General features: G+C 36.3%; 1 protein-coding gene across 1 annotated transcript in view; it reads right to left on the bottom strand.

Moving 5' to 3' along the window:
- The window catches only part of LOC138715606 (ionotropic receptor 75a-like), a 33175-nt gene extending 7741 nt beyond the window's left edge, over nucleotides 1–25434 (bottom strand). Inside the window, exons 1-7 of the mRNA XM_069848681.1 lie at nucleotides 25296–25434; nucleotides 23787–23950; nucleotides 14656–14946; nucleotides 14536–14549; nucleotides 9093–9266; nucleotides 5133–5353; nucleotides 3742–3950 (exon numbers count right to left, since the gene is read on the bottom strand). Coding sequence (XP_069704782.1) covers nucleotides 3742–3950; nucleotides 5133–5353; nucleotides 9093–9266; nucleotides 14536–14549; nucleotides 14656–14946; nucleotides 23787–23950; nucleotides 25296–25434 — 1212 coding nt within the window. The remainder of the gene's footprint in view (nucleotides 1–3741; nucleotides 3951–5132; nucleotides 5354–9092; nucleotides 9267–14535; nucleotides 14550–14655; nucleotides 14947–23786; nucleotides 23951–25295) is intronic.
- Between the last annotated feature and the right edge of the window lie 648 nt (nucleotides 25435–26082).

The following is a 26082-nucleotide window of genomic DNA, read 5'->3' as shown; positions in this document are numbered from 1 at the left end:
TGTATATACATATGCATGAACTTACAAAGAATCCAACAATTTGATTTAGATGAGAGTTACATGTATACAAAAGTTATTTACAAATTAAACAACAAAATACTATGAACTATTAATTAAACACTGAAATAAACTGTGTAGCTGCGCTCTGTATAAGGGTGGACTGGAAGAAGGGGTGATCTCGTACAAAATGTACACAAGGTGTTCATGAAATGAAGTACATATGATATGCGTAAATCACTTCGTGATTTAAGACGGCGCTTACTCTGTCGGATCCCGGCCAACTAGTCACTCATAACGAGTGCATCTCAGCACATGTGTGGACTTCTGTCCTACGTTCAGAGACATCCATAACGTAGTGCAGAGGGCGGCCACTAGAGGGAACCCAAGAGTTGGAACTTAATCTATTTTCTATTTCTCTTGTTTGTTTTGTAATTATATTCTTTATTATGTATATTTAAATTTAAATAAATAAAATAAATAAATCTGAGACGATTCTGTCCGACGCCGGGGTGGTATCCGGTGTGGCTTAGTGGATAAAGCATCAGCACGTAGAGCTGAAAACCCGGGTTCAAATCCCGGCGCCGGAGAGAATTTTTCTCCGTTCCATTACTCTTTCATCGTATGATGACGCAGAATATCTGCATAGAAATATCATATGTACTTCGGTACATTGAAATAATATATGATATGCGTAAATCACTTCGTGATTTAAGACGGCGCTTATTCTGTCGGATCCCGGCCAACTAGTCACTCATAACGAGTGCACCTCAGCACATGTGTGGACTTCTGTCCTACGTTCATAGACATCTATGACGCAGTGCAGAGGGCGGCCACTAGAGGGAACCCAAGAGTTGGAACTTAATCTATTTTCTATTTCTCTTGTTTGTTTTGTAATTATATTCTTTATTCTGTATATTTAAATTTAAATAAATAAAATAAATAAATCTGAGCCGATTCTGTCCGCCGCCGGGGTGGTATCCGGTGTGGCTTTGTGGATAAAGCATCAGCACGTAGAGCTGAAAACCCGGATTCAAATCCCGGCGCCGGAGAGAATTTTTCTCCGTTCCATTACTCTTTCATCGTATGATGACGCAGAATATCTGCATGGAAATATCATATGTACTTCGGTACATTAAAATAATATATATGATATGCGTAAATCACTTCGTGATTTAAGACGGCGCTTATTCCGTCGGATCCCGGCCAACTAGTCACTCATAACGAGTGCACCTCAGCACATGTGTGGACTTCGGTCCTACGTTCATATACATCTATGACGTAGTGCAGAGGGCGGCCACTAGAGGGAACCCAAGAGTTGGAACTTAATCTGAGACGATTCTGTCCGACGCCGGGGTGGTATCCGGTGTGGCTTATTGGATAAAGCATCAACTCGTAGAGCTGAAAACCCGGGTTCAAATCCCGGCGCCGGAGAGAATTTTTCTCCGTTCCATTACTCTTTCATCGTTTTATTAAAGTTGATTATAGAAAACAGTTGCTAACAAATATAAATGTTGAGCCAAACATAGCAATCATTTTCACAGCCAGCCTGTGTAGTCGTGGATATTATTGCTAATGTAATGTTGTAAAACTCAACCAGGCTAGTAGTATTATTCAAATGATCTTTAGCCCTTAGGTCACATTGAAGATCAATAAGTTCGAGCTGTAAATCGTTAAATGTTAAATGTTATGTTCCGTCCTTTAGATTCCTCCATACTGTACTGTAGCAGTAGGTAAGCAACGTGAAGCAGTTACTGAGAATAGGCCTACACACTGCACTCCACTAGATAACTGAGTGGTCGTTTCCCTTTCCTCTACCTATAGCAAGTCTATGTCATTCTGATGTATCTTCCTAAACTATAAAACGTCTTTGATCTTCCTCTCCGTTTCGGCGAGCAGTAAACACAGCTCTCCCGCTACGAAGGAGCGCGCGCGCTCGTTGAGCGCTGTTTGTGCAGGCCTGCTATAGAATATAATAAGCAGGCAACACATTTTCGTTTCCAAAGAAGTTAGGAAAGTTATCGATTAGTATACCCTGGAGTATTAGGGTTCAAGCTCTGAACCTAAATGCTTACCTGAGGACTCTGCGAAAAGTATAACCTAGTTCGATAAATAATAATAATAATAATAATAATAATAATAATAATAATAATAATAATAATAATAATAATGGAGCATATAACTGTAAGTGGGATTGCTACTACATTGAAATGGTCTGTAACGCCGAGCAATCTGGGTACATATGATCTAGGATTATATCGTATTCCAAACAAAAAAATCCCATTTACCATATTTTTGTAAGTATATGATTTCTGGTCATGTACACAATTACCTTTTTTAAATAAAATCCACAAACGATTAGGGAAAACGCGGAAATTCTAGTTGAAGCAAGTAAAGCGATAGGGTTGGAAGTAAATCCCGAAAAGAGTAAGTATATGATTATGTCTCGTGACCAGAATATTCTACGAAATGGAACTATAAAAATTGGAGATTTATCCTTCGAAGAGGTGGAAAAATTCAAATGTCTTGGAGCAACAGTAACAAATATAAATGACACCCGGGAGGAAATTAAACGCAGAATAAATATGGGAAATGCGTGTTATTATTCCGTTGAGAAGCTTTTGTCATCTAGTCTGCTGTCAAAAAATCTGAAAGTCAGAATTTATAAAACAGTTATATTACCGGTTGTTCTGTATGGCTGTGAAACTTGGACTCTCAATTTGAGAGAGGAACAGAGATTGAGGGTTTTTGAGAATAAGGTTCTTAGGAAAATATTTGGGGCTAAGAGGGATGAAGGTACAGGAGAATGGAGAAAGTTACACAACGCAGAACTGCACGCATTGTATCCTTCACCTGACATAATTAGGAACATTAAATCCAGACGTTTGAGATGGGCAGGGCATGTAGCACGTATGAGCGAATCCAGAAATGCATATAGAGTGTTAGTTGGGAGGCCAGAGGGGAAAAGACCTTTAGGAAGGCCGAGACGTAGGTGGGAAAATAATATTAAAATGGATTTGAGAGAGGTGGGATATGATGGTAGGGACTGGATTAATCTTGCTCAGGATAGGAACCGCTGGCGGGCTTATGTGAGGGCGGCAATGAACCTCCGGGTTCTTTAAAAGCCAGTAAGTAAGTAAGTAAGTAAGTAAGTAAGTAAGTAAGTAAGTAAGTAAGTAAGTAAGTAAGTAAGTAAGTAAGTAAGTAAGTAAGTAAATAAGTAAAGAAGTAATAATAATAATAATAATAATAATAATAATAATAATAATAATAATAATAATAATAATAATAATAATAATAATGTAGCATATAACTGTAAGTGGGATTGCTACTAAATTGAAATGGTCTGTAACGCCGAGCAATCTGGGTATATATGATCTAGGATTATATCGTATTCGAAACAACAAAATCCCATTTATCATATTTTTTGTAGGTATACGTTTCCTGGTCATGTATACAATTATCTTTTTTTATTCTACTTCTGACATTAATTTTATTAGTTGAATATCGAAAGATTCTATTGTGGGCCACGATTTAGTGCGGTATAAAAACCAAACTTTGCTTCTTTGTTAGATAAAAATAATATACTTTGTACTTTTAGCACTCGGTTGGGTTTTGAAGCCATGATGCTTTGTTCAGATGCATGCACAGTAAACAGTTAACCTTTGAGAGCGACGGGAGAAAGCTTAAAATATATTTTAAGTTTGAAAAAATATTAAGTAAAGTGGCTTATACAGCACGTACGTTGACGAAGTTGGTGTTGTAAATAATGTTCTTCATGCTGAGCGTGAAGGAGCTGTCCAGGAGTTCCGACAGACTGTTGATGGTATTGCTGGACATCTGCAGCAGAGACACGATGATGGCGGAGTACGACGTGGTGAGGAACAGAGACAGCATCAGGATGAACATGAACAGGATCCTGGAAGACATGCTCTCTGGCGAACGGGGGGTGCCTGAAAAAAAAGTTCATTGTGTTCAGTGGCGTAGCGTCAATGTAAGCTAAAAAGCTCAGCTTACCCAGTTAATAATAATTTCATAATAAACCTGCAGTTCATGAACAAAATTATTTATTAATTTTAATAGAATTTATGATTACGCGTTAAATATTGTGATGCGGGAAAGAAATCCTATTAACGGAAAAAGAAATTGGAGACATCAAAAAGTTCTCAAATAATGTAAGTGAAGAGGCAAAGTCTTTCTATGACATCATTATCAATTGTCCAACTACAACCCCTAATCGCCCTATATAACAAACTGGCCATCCCCATGTTAAAAACGATAATATGTAGAAGAGAACCACCACCAGGATCGCCTCTGTCGATTAGTAACGACCGCTAGATGGAAGTATAGTTACTCCATGCAATTCAAATGGGAGTTATAATGTGACTTCTTCTACTGTCGCTAGATGGCAGCATAGTGCAATTGATAAAAGTTGTTGCCTTCAAAGCCCATAAGATTGATCAATCTGTTATATGTGATCTGGGCTACAACACTGAGTAACGGAGAGTAAAGTTTTTATGTGAAAAATGAAAATATTTTGTACACATATTGTTCATTAAAGTCCACACCTGTGGAGTAACGGTCAGCGCGTCTGGCTGTGAAACCAGGTGGACCGGGTTCGAATCCCGGTCGGGGAAAGTTACCTGGTTGAGGTTTTTTCCGGGGTTTTCCCTCAACCCAATACGAGCAAATTCTGGGTAACTTTCGGTGCTGGACCCCGGACTCATTTCATCGGCATTATCACCTTCACATCATTCAGACGCTAAATAACCTAGATGTTGACACAGCGTCGTAAAATAACCCAATAAAATAAAAAATTGTCCATTAAAGCATTGATTCGTAATGTGTCCACTTTTTGAACTCTCATTGTTCCTGTGTTTAGTTTAGAAAGGGCACATGACCAAGACAAAAAACAATTTAATTTCAAACTCGTGTGTAAAGTGTATTTTAGTATCCTTCCCAGATGCAATACAAAGAATTGAAAAAAAAATTGTTTTCTTTAATTTAAATAGTTTTTTGTGTCACCTGTAAAATTGAAAAAAAAGTGACTTGTGCCCTTTCTAAAATAAACGATTCAATTATTTTTCTGTAGACTAATTAGTTTCAGTTTTAATACTAAATAGCTTCTAACTCACCTTCTTGGCAAATGAGGGCCAGAGAGTTGAGTGCGGCGTCGCCAAAGAGTAGAGGAGGCTCGTCAGGATTCGTATGTTGTTCCATACGCTGAGACATGTAGAGTGCAACTGTCAATATGGCCATTATCACTGTGTAAGCAATCCACACTGAGCTGTTGAAGGGAAGTGTGTAGATGTTGGACACCTCAGACAGTGAAGGCTTCAGGAACATGAACTTACCTCTGAAATAAAATGAGTATTTCGTGACATGAATGAAAGAGAATATCATGCTGCTAATAACGTAATAATACACTTACACTTACTGGCTTTTAAGGAACCCGGAGGTTCATTGCCGCCCTCACATAAGCCCGCCATCGGTCCCTATCCTGAGCAAGATTAATCCAGTCTCTATCATCATATCCCACCTGCCTCAAATCCATTTTAATATTATCTTCCCATCTACGTCTCGGCCTCCCCAAAGGTCTTTTCCCCTCTGGTCTCCCAACTAACACTTTATATGGATTTCTGGATTCGCCCATACGTGCTACATGCCCTGCCATCTCAAACATCTGGATTTAATGTTCCTAATTATGTCAGGTGAAGAATACAATGCGTGCAGTTCTGTGTTGTGTAACTTTCTCCAATCTCCTTTAACTTCATCCTTCTTAGCCCCAAATAATTTCCTAAGAATCTTATTCTCAAAAACCCTCAATCTCTGTTCCTCTCTCAAAGTGAGAGTCCAAGTTTCAAAACCATACAGAACAACCGGTAATGTAACTGTTTTATAAATTCTAACTTTCAGATTTTTTGACAGCAGACTGGATGACAAAAGCTTCTCAACCGAATAATAACAGGCATTTCCCATATTTATTCTGCGTTTAATTTCCTCCCGAGTGTCATTTATATTTGTTACTGTTGCTTTAAGATATTTGAATTTTTCCACCTCTTTGAAGGATAAATCTCCAACTTTTATAGTTCCATTTCGTACAATATTCTGATCACGAGACATAATCATATACTTAGTCTTTTCGGGATTTACTTCCAACCCTATCGCTTTACTTGCTACAACTAGAATTTCCGCGTTTTCCCTAATCGTTTGTGGATTTTTCTCCTAACATATTCACGTCATCCGCATAGACAAGAAGCTGATGTAACCCGTTCAATTCCAAACCCTCTGTGTTATCCTGAACTTTCCTAATGGCATATTCTAGAGCGAAGTTAAAAAGTAAAGGTGATAGTGCATCTCCCTAATAACGTAATAATAATAATAATAATAATAATAATAATAATAATAATAATAATAATTTTGCTCTGTTAGGCCAACGAATATACAGGGTATTTCAAAAGAAACCCATAATTGCACATAAGACTATGGATCGATGAAAATAACGAAAAAAAATCATTAAAAATGGAAATTTTATTTTTAACTCTTAAAAATAATGTTTCAATTTTCTAAATTTGTGCTTATTTTGCTGGGGAAGTGCTCTAATTCTACACTCACTCCACTAATACTAGTTCAGAAAAGAATAGTTAAAATATGCCTTAATAAACCACTTGATTACTCAGTCGAACTATTGTTCACTTATTTTAATGTTCTTAAAATTAAACAAATTAGTAAAAATCGCAATAAGTTCAAATTGCATCATTATAAATACGGAACTAAAAGATCCGATTTTATACAACTACAGGAACCAAAGTGCTTCACAAGCAGAGGTTTTAACCATGGCACCTACTTTGGTCCAAGGTTACTTAATAAAATAATTGATAAATGTTCAAGTTTGAAAACTTTTAGTGTCGGAAAATTAAAGAATCTCATTTAGAATTTAATTTTTAAAGAATATATATTGGTTTAGTATGTATATGTATTTATATGAGTTAAATTGTTAAAATTGAAATTGTATTTTAAGTTAATTTATCCCTAAGCTTTTTAATCCACTTTCGGTCTTACTAATAATCCGTGTATAATTTTTATACGAGATTTATGCAGAATTGGGACGGAAAACGTTACTAATAAACCATGCATAAGCTATGGATGTATAAACAGCCTGTAACTATATATGGGAATTGCTTTGAAGTAATTATATACGTGAAACCCTCTGTTTAAACGTTGTATATAGAGCAAAAATGTCCGCTTTTTAACGACTGTTTACATCGATTGTCATTTTATGATGATGGTTGCCTTGCAACCACAGAAGAACAAGATAAAGAGCACAGAATAATTTTAGAATAATATTATTGCAGCTGTACTCTTTGATCAAAATATAGCGTGGTAATCGATCAGGCTCAATTGTATTATCGATACTTAGTACGGCACACTAGCGCACACTATCGGATGCAAAAAGGAACTTCAGATAATCTATTACCTTTCGTAATGAAGTAATGACGAAACTATGACGTAGCTCTGTAACAGTTGTACTGTTATACACGACGTAGGTATGTAGTGATTAGGTAGTCAGGAATTTACACACGACTTATAAACTATAGTCGCGACGCTGTTATTCCCGACGTGACTCCTTCTGTTTGCTTACGTCTTATGAAGTGAAGGCTCTATAAAGTCTAAGTAGGTAGTATCGTTCGCCATTTTTGTTCTTTCGTTGCCGAGCTACCAGACGAGGAATCTATTTGCCACACTGTTAAGCATTATCATGTCGTAGCTCCTATGATAATAAATCAAACGCACTGTAATTCAGCAAATAATTGAGCGGCAAATAACGTCCTCGTGTGCTTTCTGCGAACGCCAACGAAAGAGCCAAAATGGCGGGCAATTATATTAAGTATTTATCGAGCCTTAAGAAATGAATAACACCTTCATCAGCGAATCACAAGACGCACACGTTTAAATGTAGCCGACCTGCAACGTGATTGGCTGCCGGAAATTAGAGCGACGGGACTATAGCTATTCACTGTATAAGATAGTTAAACTCTGTAAAAGAGTTTTCATTAGTAAGACCGGTTGTGTGTAATAATTGGATGGAGTTACGCAATAATAGACGAACCGACAATTTAAAAAATATATATATATTTGCACAAATCTGTTGATGGTAGGCTAATTTAACTCGGAAAAAATCAAGAATGCGATATCTGAATTTTGCTGCTATTTATTTACAAGCAAAAATTCGTTTATTGCATAAAATTAATTTATTTTGCTTTTAAATATTAATTCAACTGGTGGTCTCTTATTAAAACTCGATTAGCTCTTTTTGGTATTATTTGTGCTATTTTTATGTAATAGTATAAATGTTATAAAGGCCCATTCACAATGAAAATTAAACATAACCGTAACATAAACACAGCAGTTTGCGCCCAGGCTATCAAATGGGATCATTCACAATGATTCACATAAGCATTGACATAAACATTGCCGTTAGACGTTAACATGAAAATTTGCAAACTCCAAACTTTCATGCTTATGCTCACGTGATTTGCAAACAGAACACAATTGTGGAGCGCTGAAGTATACGACAATATGAGCAAATGGCGTCGTTGTTATGTTTCCATGGTTACCAAGTATGTTTGCTGTTATGTTTATGTTCCCATCGTGAATGATGGTATGACTTCTTGATTTTACCGTAACGTTTATATTCTTAAGTTAACATTTACGTTATGGTTAATTTTCATTGTGAATGAGCCTTAATACTTCTTGAATAAAACATTTTATAAAAAACAGATTTATTTCAATGGCCAATATTTCGAAACAGGTTTTTGCCGCTTGGATCACTATTACTAATCACCGTCCAATTATTATGTTTATTCTTATTAAGTATGTGTGTGGATAACTCCCTGAGCACGAGTTTTTTTTGTACTCCTTCAGGGAGGAAGTACGTTTGTGTTTTTGTACAGGTTATTTAAAACAAAAAACAATAATAACGAATAAAATACAAGACGCTGGATACTACTAGTTAAAGAAACACATCAGTTTAGAAATGCAATGCAAGTGATCTGTATACAGAAATTAATTTATAGTATTTCCAGTGCACTCACCCAAAATCGATAGTCTCGCCAGCATAGTCGATTCTGTCCAGTCGAGCATCTTTCTGCAGGAGGCCGACGGCACCGATTTCAATATCACCGCATTCCAAGAGGCCAACCACTCCGTCGTAGCATCGGGAGCCTATCTTTGGATAGCCCCACGAGTCTGTTAAAGTCAAGTTCATTCTACAAAGAAGAAAATGGATTTATGTAGTTTTGCACAGCGTTATAGAATTGGTATAAAATATAACAAGACAACTGGTTCAACTAGGGCTGCCAGACGTCCTCTTTTGTCCAGGTTCTTCTTTCGACAATGTCCGCTATTGTGCTCTTTTTTTAAGTTAAAGCTAGTCGTCGTAATTTCATCTCATTTTTATTACGGTAGGCCTATAGTTGAAATAAGCTAAAAATCAATAGATGATGAGAGTTTAAAATGGTTCGAAGACATTTGACTCGAGAAGGCTGGTACTAATAGTACTGAATTTTACGTAAAATAAATGTATACTTGTTTTTTTTTAAAGATGGGACATGACAGGAGCGTTGCGATCGGAGAAACAACTGAATGTCACATAGCGTGGTAGGCCTGTTGCTATGGTAACAACGGTTGAGTTGTCAAACTTACAGTTCGCACGTGGCGAGTGCTTAATAGCTCTCTTGGCGCCATTTTTATTGTGCACACAATGTTAGCATTGGTACGTTTCGTCTTTGATTCTCTGACGATTTTTGTGTTGTTTTCTTACCTTCTCGTCATTTGTCAATGAATGTTTTAACGTCAGCCATCTTAACGACAATTGCTACCTTCCATCAGCTGGCAGGATGGTAGTCCATATTGGCAACATAGCACTTTAGTTCCAAGCTCGGCCGCTTAGCTGTCATGTCCCATCTTTCAAGAAAAAACAAGTATAATTACTTATTTATTCAAATTTGAGGTATTTTACATGAATTTGGAGATTTTTTTGCACACCGCTTACAGACTTTTCAGCATGACACAGTTGGCAACACTGCTAAGCGCACATCGCTTGTTTGCCTCGTGTTTGTGGCATGCTTCTATGTTTATGAGTTTGTGATTGTAACATTGTGTTAGGTTGTCCTCTGACAGACTACCGCAGCAAGCTTTCTTTTATAAACCGAATGGAAGACGGGATATAGGACGGCCGAGAACCAGATGGAGAGACCAGTTTCAAGAATAAATGTCTTTGGCGCGGAACGGGATAAACCCCAATCCTTGGAAAGGAAGAAGAAGAAGAAGAAGAAGAAGAAGATTGTGTTAGGTGGTTATTATTGCCAGATAAAACCAAAACGAAAGTGAAAACTCAGCGATGAGTTGGAATCTAAATATAAGTGCCTTAGGAATGGTAGGAATGAAAATGAAGCAGAATGTACAGTGTGCGTTCCTAGGACATAAGTTTCTGTTTCTGTTCTGTACAAATAGCGTTTAGCGTTTATCATTGTTTGGTTGTGTGAAAATTCTATTTATGATTCGAGACTTTAGACGTTTTGCAGTTACGTACAAAGTTCATCATCCGTGATGAAAGTGAAAGGAGCAACCTTTTACAGCTACACCCAAAAATAATGCACCATGGATATTATTTTTAGTAGGTATTTTACGACGCTTTATCAACATCATAGATTATTTAGCGTCTGAATGAGATGAAGGTGATAATGCCGGTGAAATGAGTCCGGGGTCCAGCACTGAAAGTTACCCAGCATTTGCTCATATTTTTAGTAGGTTATTTTACGACGTTTTATCAACATCATAGATTATTTAGCGTCTGAATGAGATGAAGGTGATAATGCCGGTGAAATGAGTCCGGGGTCCAGGACCGAAAGTTACCCAGCATTTGCTCATATTTTTAGTAGGTTATTTTACGACGTTTTATCAACATCATAGATTATTTAGCGTCTGAATGAGATGAAGGTGATAATGCCGGTGAAATGAGTCCGGAGTCCAGCACCGAAAGTTACCCAGCATTTGCTCATAATTTTAGTAGGTTATTTTACGACGTTTTATCAACATCATAGATTATTTAGCGTCTGAATGAGATGAAGGTGATAATGCCGGTGAAATAAGTCCGGGGTCCAGCACCGAAAGTTACCCAGCATTTGCTCATATTTTTAGTAGGTTATTTTACGACGTTTTATCAACATCATAGATTATTTAGCGTCTGAATGAGATGAAGGTGATAATGCCGGTGAAATGAGTCCGGAGTCCAGCACCGAAAGTTACCCAGCATTTGCTAATAATTTTAGTAGGTTATTTTACGACGTTTTATCAACATCATAGATTATTTAGCGTCTGAATGAGATGAAGGTGATAATGCCGGTGAAATGAGTCCGGAGTCCAGCACCGAAAGTTACCCAGCATTTGCTCGTATTGGGTTGAGGAAATATCCTGGAAAAAAACCTCAACCAGGCAACTTGCCCGACCGGAAATCGAATCCAGGCCACCTGGTTTCTCGGCCAGACGCGCTAGCCGTTACTCCACAGGTGTGGATATTATTGAAGTGTTGCAAAGCGTATAACACTAAAGTATGTATCTTTGACACACACGTTTCTGAAATAGTGTGTGATTTTATTATGCCTATTTGCGCTGTATCGCAAAGTTGAGTGCTCCTTCCATTTGAAGGATTGGGTTTTGTGATTCAATTCTTCCTGAAGATTGTTATTTATGGACCAACAACAGTTATTCACAAGTAGTTGGATTCTCTGGTCATGGGTTGATCATGACGCAAGACCACTGCTTGAAACAACAGAACACAAACAGAAGTGTTTTTAGTAGGTTATTTTACGACGCTATATCAACATCTCAGGTTATTTAGCGTCTGAATGAGATGAAGGTGATAATGCTGGTGAAATGAGTCCGGGGTCCTGCACCGAAAGTTACCCAGCTTGGGTTGAGGGAAAATCCCGGAAAACCAGGTAACTTTCCCCGACCGGGAATCGAACCTGGGCCACCTGTTTTCGCGGCCAGACGCGCTAACCGTTACTCCACAGGTGTGTTGAAACAACATCTAGTCACTGAGGAAGCAGCGGCACACAGAAATTAAGGATTAAAAACAAAGAAAACTAAATTGTTTACTCTTGAGATGAGGGTAATTAGTTTATGCAAACTGATATGTGTAACAATAAATTAGATTGCCGAAAAAATACACGGATTTTTCTTTTAACACCTCTGAAGCTGCGATTGAGGTCTTCAACGAACTGGTGTCTTAAGTGCTCCTAGAAAAGTGGGTGCAAATCTTCGATGTCTGGTTTCATAGAATAGACAAGTGCATAAATTTAAGGGGGATATTTAACTCCTGCAGTGACTGAGTGGTCACACCTTCAGCCTGACACGCAGGCATTCAGGGTTCGAGTCCCATTCAATGAAAAATCCATAGTGACACTTATGGCGGACAAGGTCGCAGTTGTAGTTTTTCTCGGGGTTCTTCCGTTTCCCCTTATTAGGCATTTACATCATTTCGTCAACATTTCTCCATTTCGTCATCATTCCATAGCATTCCCTTAACGCTGACTGGCGACGCACGAACGAGGCTGGAGTAGAAACGAGTGGGGTTGCCTGTTCGAAATCTGGGTACGCAGCGAACCTTAGTGTAGTCAGCCGGTGTGCGTTTGGGAATGGGTAGGCCTATAGCTTGAGGGTTAGTGCAATAGATCTTGAAAGATCGCAGTGTTGATTCATATGCCCCCTCCCGAAATTCAATATAAGTTCAAGGGGGATATTTTGAAAAGTAGTAAAGCCGAAAGCAGATATGTGGACATTGTCCTACGTTCATAGACATCTATGACATAGTGAAAAGGGCAGGCTACTAGAGGGAACCCAAGAGGTGGAACTTAAACTGAGACGATTCGATCCGACACTGGGATGTGGCTTAGTGGATAAAGCATCAGCACGTAGAGCTGAAAACCCGGCTTAAAATCCCTGTGTCGGAGAGAATTTTTCTCCGTTCCATTACTCTTTCATCGTATGATGACGCAGAATATCTGCATGGAAACTTCATATGTACTTCGGTACATTAAAATAATATAATTATTAGAAAAATAATTTGTTCTTATACATAAGACTCAAGCCATAATTATTGGACATAAGCGTTTAGTTAACTCCCTTAATAACAGTAATCTTTCAGTTGTTACCCTTAACAACACGCTAATCCCTTATTCATCTGTCGTAAAAAATCTTGGCTTCTTTTTTGATAATAATCTAAGTTGGAAACGATAAAAAAAATCTGTTCCTCCATTCACTGTTTGAGTCGCTTGAGAAACTTCTTGCCACAGCAACTAAAACTTACCCTAGTGCAAACCCTAGTAACGCCGCACTTCGATTATTGTGACGTTTTGTTAAGTGACCTAAGTTCTGAATTGTCAATCAAGTTACAGCGAGCTCAGAATATGTGCGTCAGATACGTGTGCAACATCCGACGGTATGATCACATATCACCGTCCTTCGCAAGTCTCTCGTGGCTCCGACTTAAAGAACGTAGAACTTTACACTCTTTGTCTTTACTCTTTCGAATTCTGCACACTTCAACACCAAATTACCTTTCGTCTCGTTTCTCTTATCTATACTCTAACCACGACGTAAATACCAGATCACATATCTGTGGCACGCTAAGTATACCTCTTCATAGAACATCTTGTTATTCATCATCTTTTACAATATCCACCTCGCGTCAATGGAATTCCTTGTCACAAAGTATTAGGGGCTGCAAGACAATAAACACCTTTAAGAACAGCTTAAAAGATAACCTTATTAGCATTTCACTCCAATCTTACTGATTTAAACTATCACTGACTACATTGTTACTTTTTTCTTTAGAGATCATCCTGATTGTGCTGTATTTTAATTGTCTCGTAATAATCTCTTTCTATTATCTAATATTATTTGAAATATATTAACATTCTATGTATTTTAGTTTAATTCTGCTACACAGTTTATTTCAGTGTTTAATTAATAGTTCATAGTATTTTGTTGTTTAATTTGTAAATAACTCTTGTATACATGTAACTCTCAGCTAAATCAAATTGTTGGATTCTTTGTAAGTTCATGCATATGTATATACACTTTTTGCTGGTTGAGTGGAAGAGAAGGCCTTACGGCCTTAAGTCTGCCAGCTAAAATAAATCATTATTATTATTATTATAGTTAGTGGGCTTTAAAAAGGGCGCGTCAGCAACTATGACTTTTGCGCCCTTATCTAAAATTGGCCACAAAACATAAAACACAACCAATACAACCAGAATGCGGGAAAAAAAAAAAAAAAAAAAAAAAAAAAAAAAAAAAAAAAAAAAAAAAAAAAAAACGTCACAGTAAAAACGAGGTACACAATCCTATACATATCAGTTTGCAGGAACTTACGTAAAATTTAGAATTATGGATATGTAAGACATTAGGACGTAGTTACACTTGTTTTGTGTATTGAGATGTCTAACCCTCATATCAAAGAAGTTTTCCCACGTATCTTCTATCACCTGTAAGAGAAAAGTACAATTATGTAACTTAAATAAATTATTGAACTTCATTTCTTAAACCAGTCACATCTTCAGTTTCCATCACGCATCCATCCCGCTGACTTACTATCGTTGCTGCATTAATGAGAACGCCACCGAAATTATCCCTCCTAGGGCTAGGTGGCACTGGTTGTCCAGGAGTCCAGACGCGTGCAGGCGTCACTGTCAGAGCCTCACGTGTTCCTAGTGTGTATACATCATGCAACACGACATGCTTTGAACTAGGCTCCAGACTGGCTACAATCACATTACTGTCTAGCGGCGCGCTTTGTGGATCTAGAGTATTTGTGATTCTAGATTCTGGAGACGATAGAAGTAGCCAGTGGTGCAAGCGTCTGACGTAGTTACTCTCATGTGCCTGAGAAGAAAGTTAATTAATTAAATTTCCAGAAAAAGTTTTTTTCCTACACGCCGGGAATTCACTCTTCCGCTTAGCGGGCGAGAACGCTGTGATTCCCGCCACACTGAAAGACAAGATAAGATAAGATAAGATAAGACAAGATAAGATAAGGTAAATAGATAGATAGATAGATAGATAGATAGCTAGATATAGACAGACAGATAGATAGATAGATAGATAGATAGATAGATAGATAGATAGATAGATAGATAGATAGATAGATAGATAGACAGATAGATAGATAGATAGATAGATAGATATAGACAGACAGACAGATAGATAGATAGATAGATAGATAGATAGATAGATAGATAGATAGATAGATAGATAGATAGATAGATAGATAGATAGATAGATAGATAGATAGATAGATAGATAGATAGATAGATAGATAGATAGATAGATAGATAGATAGATAGATAGATATATAGATTTATTCGTTCCATAATATTTTTAATTTGCTTTATAGCATAGAATAAAGAACATGTCCAATTCTTACGTTTAAATAAAAATGCAATACATATAAAATGCAAATATGAAATATGTATAGAATTAATACCTTAATAAAAATAATATTTTATACAATGTAATATGTTTACTATTTAATAGTATTAAAATATATACACAGTACTGTGAAATGTCAAGAATTCATCTACAGAATAGAAAGTGTGAGATATTAAGTAATTTTTTAGTTTTACCTTAAATAATGCAGAGTTTTGGCTATGATTCTTAATGTCTTCAGGAAGACTATTGAACATTTTTGTCGCCATGTAACGTAGCATGATAAATTTGATGAAGGCGTATGAAAATCATTCTTTCTGCGGGTATTTATACTATGTATGGCTGAGTTAGTTGGAAAATTTTCTTTATTACATAAGAGGAAATTTATTACAGAGTATATGTATTGATTTGTTAAGGTTAGAATCTCTAATTTTTTTTAAAATAATCTACATGATTCTCTAGCCTTTGCTCCAACTATTATTCTAATGGCTCTTTTTTGTAATAAAAATATATTTTTAATACCTGCAGAATTTCCCCAAATTATTATTCCGTAGGACATAATGGAATGAATAACAGTAATAAACGGTCAGATGTCCGGGTGGGTGGAAAGCACGTTTTATTCATAGACTAATTCTCACTACGCGGAAGCAATATGAGGCAGTCAGTTCTGTTACGTAGGCCTATTATTTGTATACTTATTCTTAGTTTACTTCGATACGCATTTAAACTAGTGCTGTCGATGAATCAAAATATTTAATCGATTAAGTATTTGAATTATTCGATTAATCGATAGACAGACAGACAGACAGACAGACAGATAGATAGATAGATAGATAGATAGATAGATAGATAGATAGATAGATAGATAGGTAGATTAGATAGATAGGTAGATAGATAGATAGATAGATAGATAGATAGATAGATAGATAGATAGATAGATAGATAGATAGATAGATAGATAGATAGATAGATAGATAGATAGATAGATAGATAGATAGATAGATAGATAGATAGATAGATAGATAGATAGATAGATAGATAGATAGATAGATAGATAGATAGATAGATAGATAGATAGATAGATAGATAGATAGATAGATAGATAGATAGATAGATAGATAGATAGATAGATAGATAGATAGATAGATATGCTTTATTAAGTTTGGCTTGTGTCTACAGACAATCAAACTAAGTCAAGAAACAATCAACATAAGTCATAACAACACATTCTTAAGCATACCATGAAAACCACTTATTCTATAATAGCGATGATTAGTAAAATGTGTTTTTAATACAATCTTAAAATGTCTAATATCCAAAAGTTTAACGTCATTATCCAACATGTTATAAAACTTTATACTTTGTTTCATAAATGAAGAATTCGTTTTTTCAAGTCTAATCAATGGTAACTGAATATCATTACCAAAGCTCGGAACTTGGGGACTTGTGCCTTTGCACGTGGCTAAGCGACTGGACTTCTATGTCAACAACTCACGCTTCCAGCACGGAGGTAAGTCAGTTCTGCTATAAAAGTGGTTTCTGGCTGTAACAACGTATTGATAGTATTATGGTAGGTTGAAACACGTAATTTTGCAGCATATGTATAATGAAAATAAACACGAGAAATATATCAAATTTACTCTTCAGCTCTGTACATTTTATTACAGTGTATGACTGCGTACATTCGAAGATTTTCGAACCCATAACTTCTTCGCCTGTTAGTTAAACATGATTTGAAACCAGAAAAACTTATTTCCACGTCACATGAAGAGACGGGAACAAACTTAAAATATTGAATGTTTTTCACTGTTACTGTTTTCTATTCGATTTTCAGCAGTAGCTAGCTATCTGAGAAAGACAAGTATTTTCCAAATTTTTTCTCGAAAATAGTTTCTAGTTTGTGTGTCACTACTAGGGGGCAGGTCCCTCTGCGACTTGTTCCATGGCTGTGGACGACAAATTTTCCACCGATTTAAGGGACTGCAATGTCTTTCACCGTTTCCAACCTCTAGTTTGTGTCTGGCACAATTTACAAAATATAAACTTTCCATTCGAAGAAAATAATGTGTCTCCTCCGAAGTCCTCCACGAAATTCTGTACCTAAAGTTTAAAAAATGTATTTTCAAACTTCTATAATACCCATTCGAATAACACGTATTTTCTAATTCCTTAAATAAACGTTTACCTCTAATTCTCTGAATGTCATTCATTGGCTTCGTCATGACACAATTCCCTCGTCCGTCTTCTTGTCGTTCGATGTGATCACTTTCTTAGTACATACGACTGTCCCTGAGCACTTACAGCGTGAGCTTTGTGTACGTTATACCTGTAACCTTATTCATGCACACGACACACAAGTCCCCAAGTTCCGAGCTTTAATCATTACAATATCTGGTAGCGTGCTCGTGATAGTCTTTACGTAAAGGAAGCCGAGTTTCATTTCTTTTAACATATAAAAAACATGCATAAATATACAAAGATGGAAGTGTCATAATTTGTAATGAATAATGATAGATGAATAGAGTTTTGATCCAGTTGAAAAAATGTTTTAATATACTGTAATACACAACTATTGTTAAATCTAACTTGCGTTCGGTGATAAGCATAAGTATTAAATGTTGTATATCTGTATAATATATTGTATCGTTATATTACAAAACAAATATTTTAATTACACTAACATATTTATTATGGGGCTTATAACTTATCATGTCATTTTCTCCGAGAATTTTTTGAGACAAACATAAATAAGAAAAAGTATGAAGACTCACGATTCATGGTTTTAAACATGTGAGTGCATTCACATGCTCCGAATTAAGTACCGCTCTACGTTTAGTAACAATGTTTCCTGTGAAGCACTTCTCCACGATTGTTCAATTTAAATCCAAACGTTTCACCGAGTTTACCTCTCAAATTCTCATATGACATAATGCAGTTTATTTACACTTTTCACAGACCACAGAAAACTGATTTTCTTTCTTTATCAAACTCAACACACAACCGTCATACATAAACTCAGTACAAAAACTGCAAGTACAGCGGTCGAAACAGAAGACTGGCCCTATTGTAATCCGATTTACCAGATTTTAGAAAAAAAAAGATAGTTACGTTCTCACTTGCACACAGTGTAGACATGGCTATTTTATAAGGAATGAGGGGAACGATTCCCAGAAAAGTATGTATTTCATATGCTAGGAAGATGAGCTGACAACAAGATGAACGTTTTCTTGGAAAACCATAAAACTTAATAAGGGTTCCGCATTGTGTTTGAACTTCCAATAGAGGTAGACTAGATCACTGTCCTCATAGCTCCATCTCTTTCTGAAGTGTTTGTGCAAAGGTTTTTCCTACGCTACCTGGTTTACAGTTAGAAAATAACAGTACTATTTGCTTTTAAGTAAGCAATTTTAGAGAGAGAAATATTGTCGGAATTTTCGGTATGAATTTGTATTAACAAAATAATAATTAATATCAACTACAATCGATTAATTTTAATAGACTCGATTATTCGATTAAATGTTTTTGATCGATTAATCTTACAGCAGAAATTGATCGATTAATCGATTAAATCCCACAACACTTGGAACAACCAAGTAACTCATATTATCAAAAAAGTGCTTTTCATAGCGAGGCGCCCGAGATCAAAATGGACTATGTTATCCAAAGTAAATGTCAAGGAAAGTGCAAAATTCCCTACATCTGATCAATGTACCGATTTTTTTCTATGCATTTTACACGTCTAAAATAAATCATTTCGAAACTAAACCTTTCACTGTGTAAAGTTTTCAACTCAAATTTACCAATGACGTCAATAACTCATTTTCTAAAAAAAAGTTATATAGCCCATTTTGATCTCAGGCGCCTTTACATCCTTTAAACAGCATTCGAAAATTTCTCCCGCTATCACTACAAAAATACTAGTGGAAACACTATTAATGCCCCAGTTTGATTATTGTGATGTCTGTACCTCAAGGGTAAAATCAGAATCGCACGGATAATACTTCTGGAGTGAAACGGCGTTAATATTTGGGAGATTTTTTCTGAGAAAAGTATTAATTTGGGACTAATATTATACACCATCTATCAAAAAGTAATTGGGTACTTTTTTGCCCCTTTAAAACATCGTGGTGCCATCTTTTGTTGCTATAACAGCAGCCACCCTGTCAGGCATGCTCTCCACTAGTTTGTGTAGGATATCCACTGGAATGCGTCGCCATTCCTCTTGCAACATGACACTCAGTTGGACAATGGAAGTTGGCCGCATCTCCCGAGACCTCAATCGCCGGTCCAATTTTCTCCAAAGGTGCTCAATGGGATTGAGATCAGGACTCTGTGCAGGCCAGTCCAACCGGTGAACAGTATTGTCTGCATACCACTGCATAATAGCCGCCGAAACATGGGGCCAACTTCAATTGTCCAACTGAGTGCTATGTTGCAAGAGGGATGGCGACGCATTCCAGTGGATATCCTACACAAACTAGTGGAGAGCATGCCTGACAGGGTGGCTGCTGTTATAGCAACAAGAGGTGGTACCACGAGGTTCTAAAGAGGCAAAACAGTGCCCAATTACTTTCTGGTAGATAGTGTATTAAAATTATACTCCATCCAAGAAATAAGATATTAAAATTTGTACAGTTATTATTTTCTTCAAATAACGAAAAAACAAGAATATTAAATTGGTACAGACGTCGTTTAAGAATGAGATAAACGCATTATTCAAGTAAACATCTTTGTAATCTACCACAAAAAGAAGAAAACGGAGGATCAAAGAAGATAAGGACAGAGCACATGACATGTAGAATACTGACACAGATTTGTGAATATGCAGGTAAGTTGGAACTCAGACATATAATTATAATAATACACAGGGTGAATCGTAAATAATACCATTAATTTCAGGTGGTTATTCTTCGAGATATTTCAAACGAAAAAGTATATTACAATTTTGCTCGTTTTTGCTTCCTTTTCGAGATAAAAATTATTTTATATTAAACATTTCATAGCGTGTTTTGGGAAAGCCATTGATTTAATTCCCAATATGCTCAGTTAACTTAATTTTTCGTTCTGAAAAGGGATTTTTAAATGTTACATTGACCAAACTTATGAGCCAGTGATCAGAGCTTCTGACTACAGTTCATGAGATGCCGGGTTCGATTCCCGGTAAAACCACATAAATTTTTCCTTAAAGATGAATGTTCCTCTTTTCGTCCTTGGACGGGAAATTAGGTTAGGCTTAGGTTTAAGACCTCTCCTGGCATTTCATAATCATCCTATCATAATATCATCGGGGCAGCGTAACTCCTCTTTCCAGGAACCCCAACCTCAGAAGTGGGTTACAAATAAGTCATTGCCAGGAGAGAAGACCAGAAATGTCAAAAGACAACCTGGCGGCATTGATATAAAAAAATGTTACATTTGTTCAGATCAAATTTCTGCACATTTAAAGGAAAAAAAAAAAAACTAAAATTCTTTCAATCATTTATTGTCATAATTGTCTTAAGTTGACTGAGCATATTATGGCTATCCCAAAACACGCTATGAAATGTTTCATATAGCCTAAAACAGTGGTGGGCAAAATGAACGCAACCCACAAGACAGGATTTAAATGGCAACTACATACTGTGGGAGGGGTTGCACTCTACAGTGCAGTGACGGATTTATAGACAGTTGCGCCACTACACTCCTACCTACCATATGCAATTAGAATAGTCCATTCACGTGATATTTAATTAATCATTTTTCAAGGCAATTTCTTCGAAATTGGGATTAATATCTGTGCATGCTATTTTCAGTTGCGCAAGGACATGAGCATCGCTTAAGCGGGATCTGTGACTGGACTTTATAAATTTCATTCTAGAAAACAGATGTTCGCACTGTTAGGTTGATGAATACATGCCGTCATTTCCCATAACTATGGTCCTGGAACACAACTATGGTTCACGTTACAACCATTCAAAGATCATTGTTGAAGTAACATAGATCGTTCGTACATAGCTGCAGTGACTTGAATTCAAACTACAGTACAGCAAGAATATAGATACACGAGGTACAACGTTATGGAGTACAAAATTTGAATAGTAGTATCGTGGACAATAGTTACGTTCCAAGATCATAGTTATGGGAAATGACGTACTCATTATTTTTAAGCAAACTGTCTAAGCAGTGGATATGTAGTACTGGACATCTTTTAAAAAATTTTAGCCCCCAGTAGACCTTCACATTCTGCTTTCAAGAACCCATCATTCTGCAAATCCAGTACCTCTAACTGCAATTCTGGGATAACATTTTCAATTTAAACATGAAAAGGAGTGCCAAAAATATTGAAATCTTTCTCCATCCTTTGAAAATCACTAAATCTGTGTTCTTTGAACTCGTATAACAGGTGATCTGTTTTAAGAATGTACATATTTAAGTTCGCGTCCTGAATATTTGTAACTGATCCTAAACATGAGAAATGAAAGAACCGCCTTTCTTGTAAGTGTGAGATCCTCTCGATTCATATGATTCTGCGAAAGACATTGTATCACTAATGAAACTCCGAAGTACAGCAATCCAGTATAATTCGTCACGTACATGCGCAGTATTTTCATGGAGTGGGGGAAGGGGAAGGTAGGGGGTAAGTTTGATGCTTCGCTGAGGTCTGACGTCACTGCGGCAATGCCGCAAGAATGCCCACCATTGGCCTAAAACAATTTTTATCTCGAAAAGGAAGCAAAAACGAGCAAAACTGTATTAAACTTTTTTGTTTGAAATATCTCAAAGAATAACCACCTGAAATTGACATTTCTTACCTTTTACTCTGTATATATATTTTTTGTAAGGGTTTTCCACATTGTAGTAGTTTACCGTTGTACCCACCGGGCACAACTTTGCCGAGTGCGCTACTCATTCGGACAGGTGGCAAGCCTACGGCGGGTAGATGATAGAATGACAGACGAGAAATGATGATAAAGGGGAAATGAGGATTGGGAAGGAATTGCATCGTGACAATTGTAGTTAGTACAGGGACATCATTTTATTTTTACTAACATTTCTAATATTAACCTGGCTATACCATTGGATCAACGATTAAGAACCGGAAACACCGTTTGCTACGCCCTTCCACGACTGGAGTTCGATGATACTGGCGTAATATACAAACAAATCACTTTACTAGGTATAGGAGGGAAGAAAAGTAGTTCATCCATTTATGTAAACTAGGAAATATCGGGATTTTGAGTTTGATAATTTTCATTAGGTTCTTGTTTAATTAAAATACAGTACAGTATTAACAATGAGTGTTTTTACTCACGAACTGAGCTTTCCATGCGGACGTATTCATTATGCAGTGTGTATTATACTGTCTATAACACATTAGCGTACAATATAGAGAATTAAGTTAAATTGAAAAATAATCATAATATGTATATTTAAACATATTTTTGAAAATGGTGGGCGTTCATTTCGATATAGGCTTCAGTTCTAATGTGCATATTATCGCACTATAGACTATTGTACGTAATTCCAATTACCAGGTTCGTACTTCGTATCAGTAACTCATGTTGAAATAATTCTGTACCTACTCTATAAAAGAGACCTTACTTACCGTAAATTCAATCTTCACTTCTGCCCGATCCGAAAAGATAAAATTACTTAGACATGCTATCTACTGTCCGACCAAGTGGTTACGTCACAGCGTCGTAGAAAGGAAGGAAATCACGTGACAGTTAATTACTTAACGAGGCCCTTTTATTTAAGTTGTTTTAAACAATTGTATGGGTATAATATAATAATATTACGTAGACGTCCAATTCCTAACAGAAATTAATGTTCTCAGAAAAGAACTAAGACAGCCCAGCCACTAGCATTTACAGAGAGGCGTTTAGAAGGATGTGGGGGAAACCGGGATGCGACGTAGGCAAATGGAAAATGATGCAATATTGAAAGATCTTTCGTCACTGGAAAACGTGAACATATTTTTGGAACGTACTGTTCGCTATGACCGTAAGGCTACTATGACTGTATATGCGGTCTTGGATCTGTGTGGAGGACGGTTGAACTTCATTGGTAGAAGGGGTGGGAGTGAAGTGCATTCAAAAGCTCAGGTACAATAAAAATTGAAGTAAAAATAAAATGATGTCCCTGTACTATCCCAGCATTCGTGTGGAGAGACTTTGGAAACCACGAAAACCCAAGTCAAGATAGCCAGCCTCTGGGATCGAGTCCCGTACCTCCCGAATAAAAGATGGGAATGATGATGACGATGGTAATAATAATAATAATAATAATAATAATAATAATAATAATAATTTACTTACAGTTTCCAGTATTCGATCACTTCTTCCACACTGAAGATCTACAATAACTGCAACATGCTCGTATTTTGTCTGCAGCATCTTCATTGTTGTTATTTCTTCATCAGTATTATAAATACTTACAAACATTCCCTTTGCAGACATGAATTTCATCATGAACACCATGTCTGGGTACACAATAAAGAACAGACAATTAACAGTTAAGTCAAGAAATTATTATAAATGAACACACAGTACGTTAAAATCATAGCGAGTTAAATACTAGCATAGGGACACTCAACTGTGATTTGTACGCCACTGGTATTTCGATAAATCAGTTTAAGATGTTGGGCTGATATTATTTTGACAAAGAGAACTGAATTATGGAAAGACAATTTCACAAAATGCTTAAATAGTTGACCAAATTTCTGACAAATAAGGGAGATTAAATCTCACAATTTATTTTATGCGATGTATGTAAATAAAGACATTAGTCTATGCTTGACAGAAACAGAAGGAAAAAATATGTTATTTAATCGTATTTATACGCAAAAATTCTGTTAACAACACTACCTAGTGCCCAGAAAAGTGTTAGGCCCGGTTTCTTCAACCTTTGTTAAATTATAATGGTGTGTTATTCCATTTTAACTGTAAACTTAACAGTTGAAGCATTTCTTCAACTACTGTTAGTAGTAACAGGCTGTTAAAACCTATGTTAATTTAACTGCCCAATTTCATGCAGTTAAATAATTTAACTCCCTCTTAGCATAGAAGTATCCAATATGGCTGTTGCGTTAGATGCTGAACTTATATATCTGGATTATTTAGAAAATGATACCCTTGAATACATAAACACAGCAGATGATTTCTGTGATCTGACAGACCAGAAGTTTATACAAAGGTATAGGCTATTTTCTGCCAAGCCTCACTTTTCGCTTTCAACTTAGATCCGTTTGTTTGTTTATTCTCATTAATTGGTTTATACTGCGAAATAATTTCCAGCAGAAGGCTTCTTTCGAACGAAGAGAAATTAGTCCCAAGATTTCTTTTTGTTCCAGTGTTTTCCATTTCATAACAGCAATATCAATACGCCGCTCCATGCTACTGTGATACAGACGAGGAAAGAAGCAGAAATAAAACCTGAGACAATAGAAAGACTTCTATCCTCTCTGCATAAAACAATGGAAACAAGCGAGAATCGCATTTGTCAGAGTTCAGAAAACAGAATTGAGCCTATACTTGGTTATAGGTTATGGTTAAACTCTAGAATCTCTGGTCCTAACAGAGCGTTAACAAACAGAATGTTAAAATGTGAAATTTAAAGTTGAAGAAACGCAATATTTTTAACAGCAATTCATACTTTTAACTTACAGTTAATTAACTAACGCTATGTTAGGTGCATTTTAACAAAAGAAACCGGGCCTTAGTGTTGAAAAGGATTAACTTAAGCAATGTAGGGCTCACATAACTTGCCTGCAAATACATATTATTTCTATTTATAGTTTGACCAAGAAAACAAACAGAATACGTTACCTGAAGTGCTCCAGCACGAGAAGATAACTGCAGATTTTGCAATGGTGTGACTTGTGAACGCTGAGATTAGGGAGAATGTTTTCGGATCTATAGCCAAAGCCTGGATCCAGTACACACTAAGAAATGCCGCTACCTTCATATTTGCTTCCTTATGTCGATTAAACTATAACATTTTCACTTTACATAATGTCATAAGAATAGAACTTATTTATTTCACATATCTGCATAAGAGTTTATGATATAATATGACCCTAATTAGATTTCTGAACTCTATATGAACAGTAAGGCTTCCTCCTGACGAGGCCACTTCTAGTGGCGCTGCTAAATTTTTGTAGAGAATTTTTCAGTCTTCCAGTGAACATGGACGTTGAAGGAGATATACTTTTGGCAAATTTGCTCATACGGGGAAAGAATAGACGTAAAAATAGAAGAAGAGTTTGAGTCCATCCATTAGTTTTGGAATGACAGAATCGAGGATTGTTCCACACCTTGTTTGATGATTTACATCAGAAGAAAAAAAAACATTAATTTAAAATTACGCAAATGAGGAACGATATGGCATAAAACATATTTTTGTTTACTTTTTAAGAATTCAAAAATTAAATATAATAAGTACCAAACATGAAACCAACCATAGCACGTACGAATAATTCAACCAATATACTAGAAATAGGTGTCTGTAGGGTAATGGCAAAATCAAAGGCCGTGGTGTAATTGAACCTAGGTTCGAACCTGAGATCAGCTAATTTTTCGTCTCTTTGTTAATATTTTATTTAGTACATTATTT

The sequence above is a fragment of the Periplaneta americana genome, chromosome 15, assembly GCF_040183065.1.
Source record: "Periplaneta americana isolate PAMFEO1 chromosome 15, P.americana_PAMFEO1_priV1, whole genome shotgun sequence".
In the NCBI taxonomy this organism is placed as follows: domain Eukaryota; kingdom Metazoa; phylum Arthropoda; class Insecta; order Blattodea; family Blattidae; genus Periplaneta; species Periplaneta americana.
The sequence above is the reverse complement of the archived record's forward strand: the minus strand, read 5'-3'. Positions and strand labels throughout refer to the sequence as shown.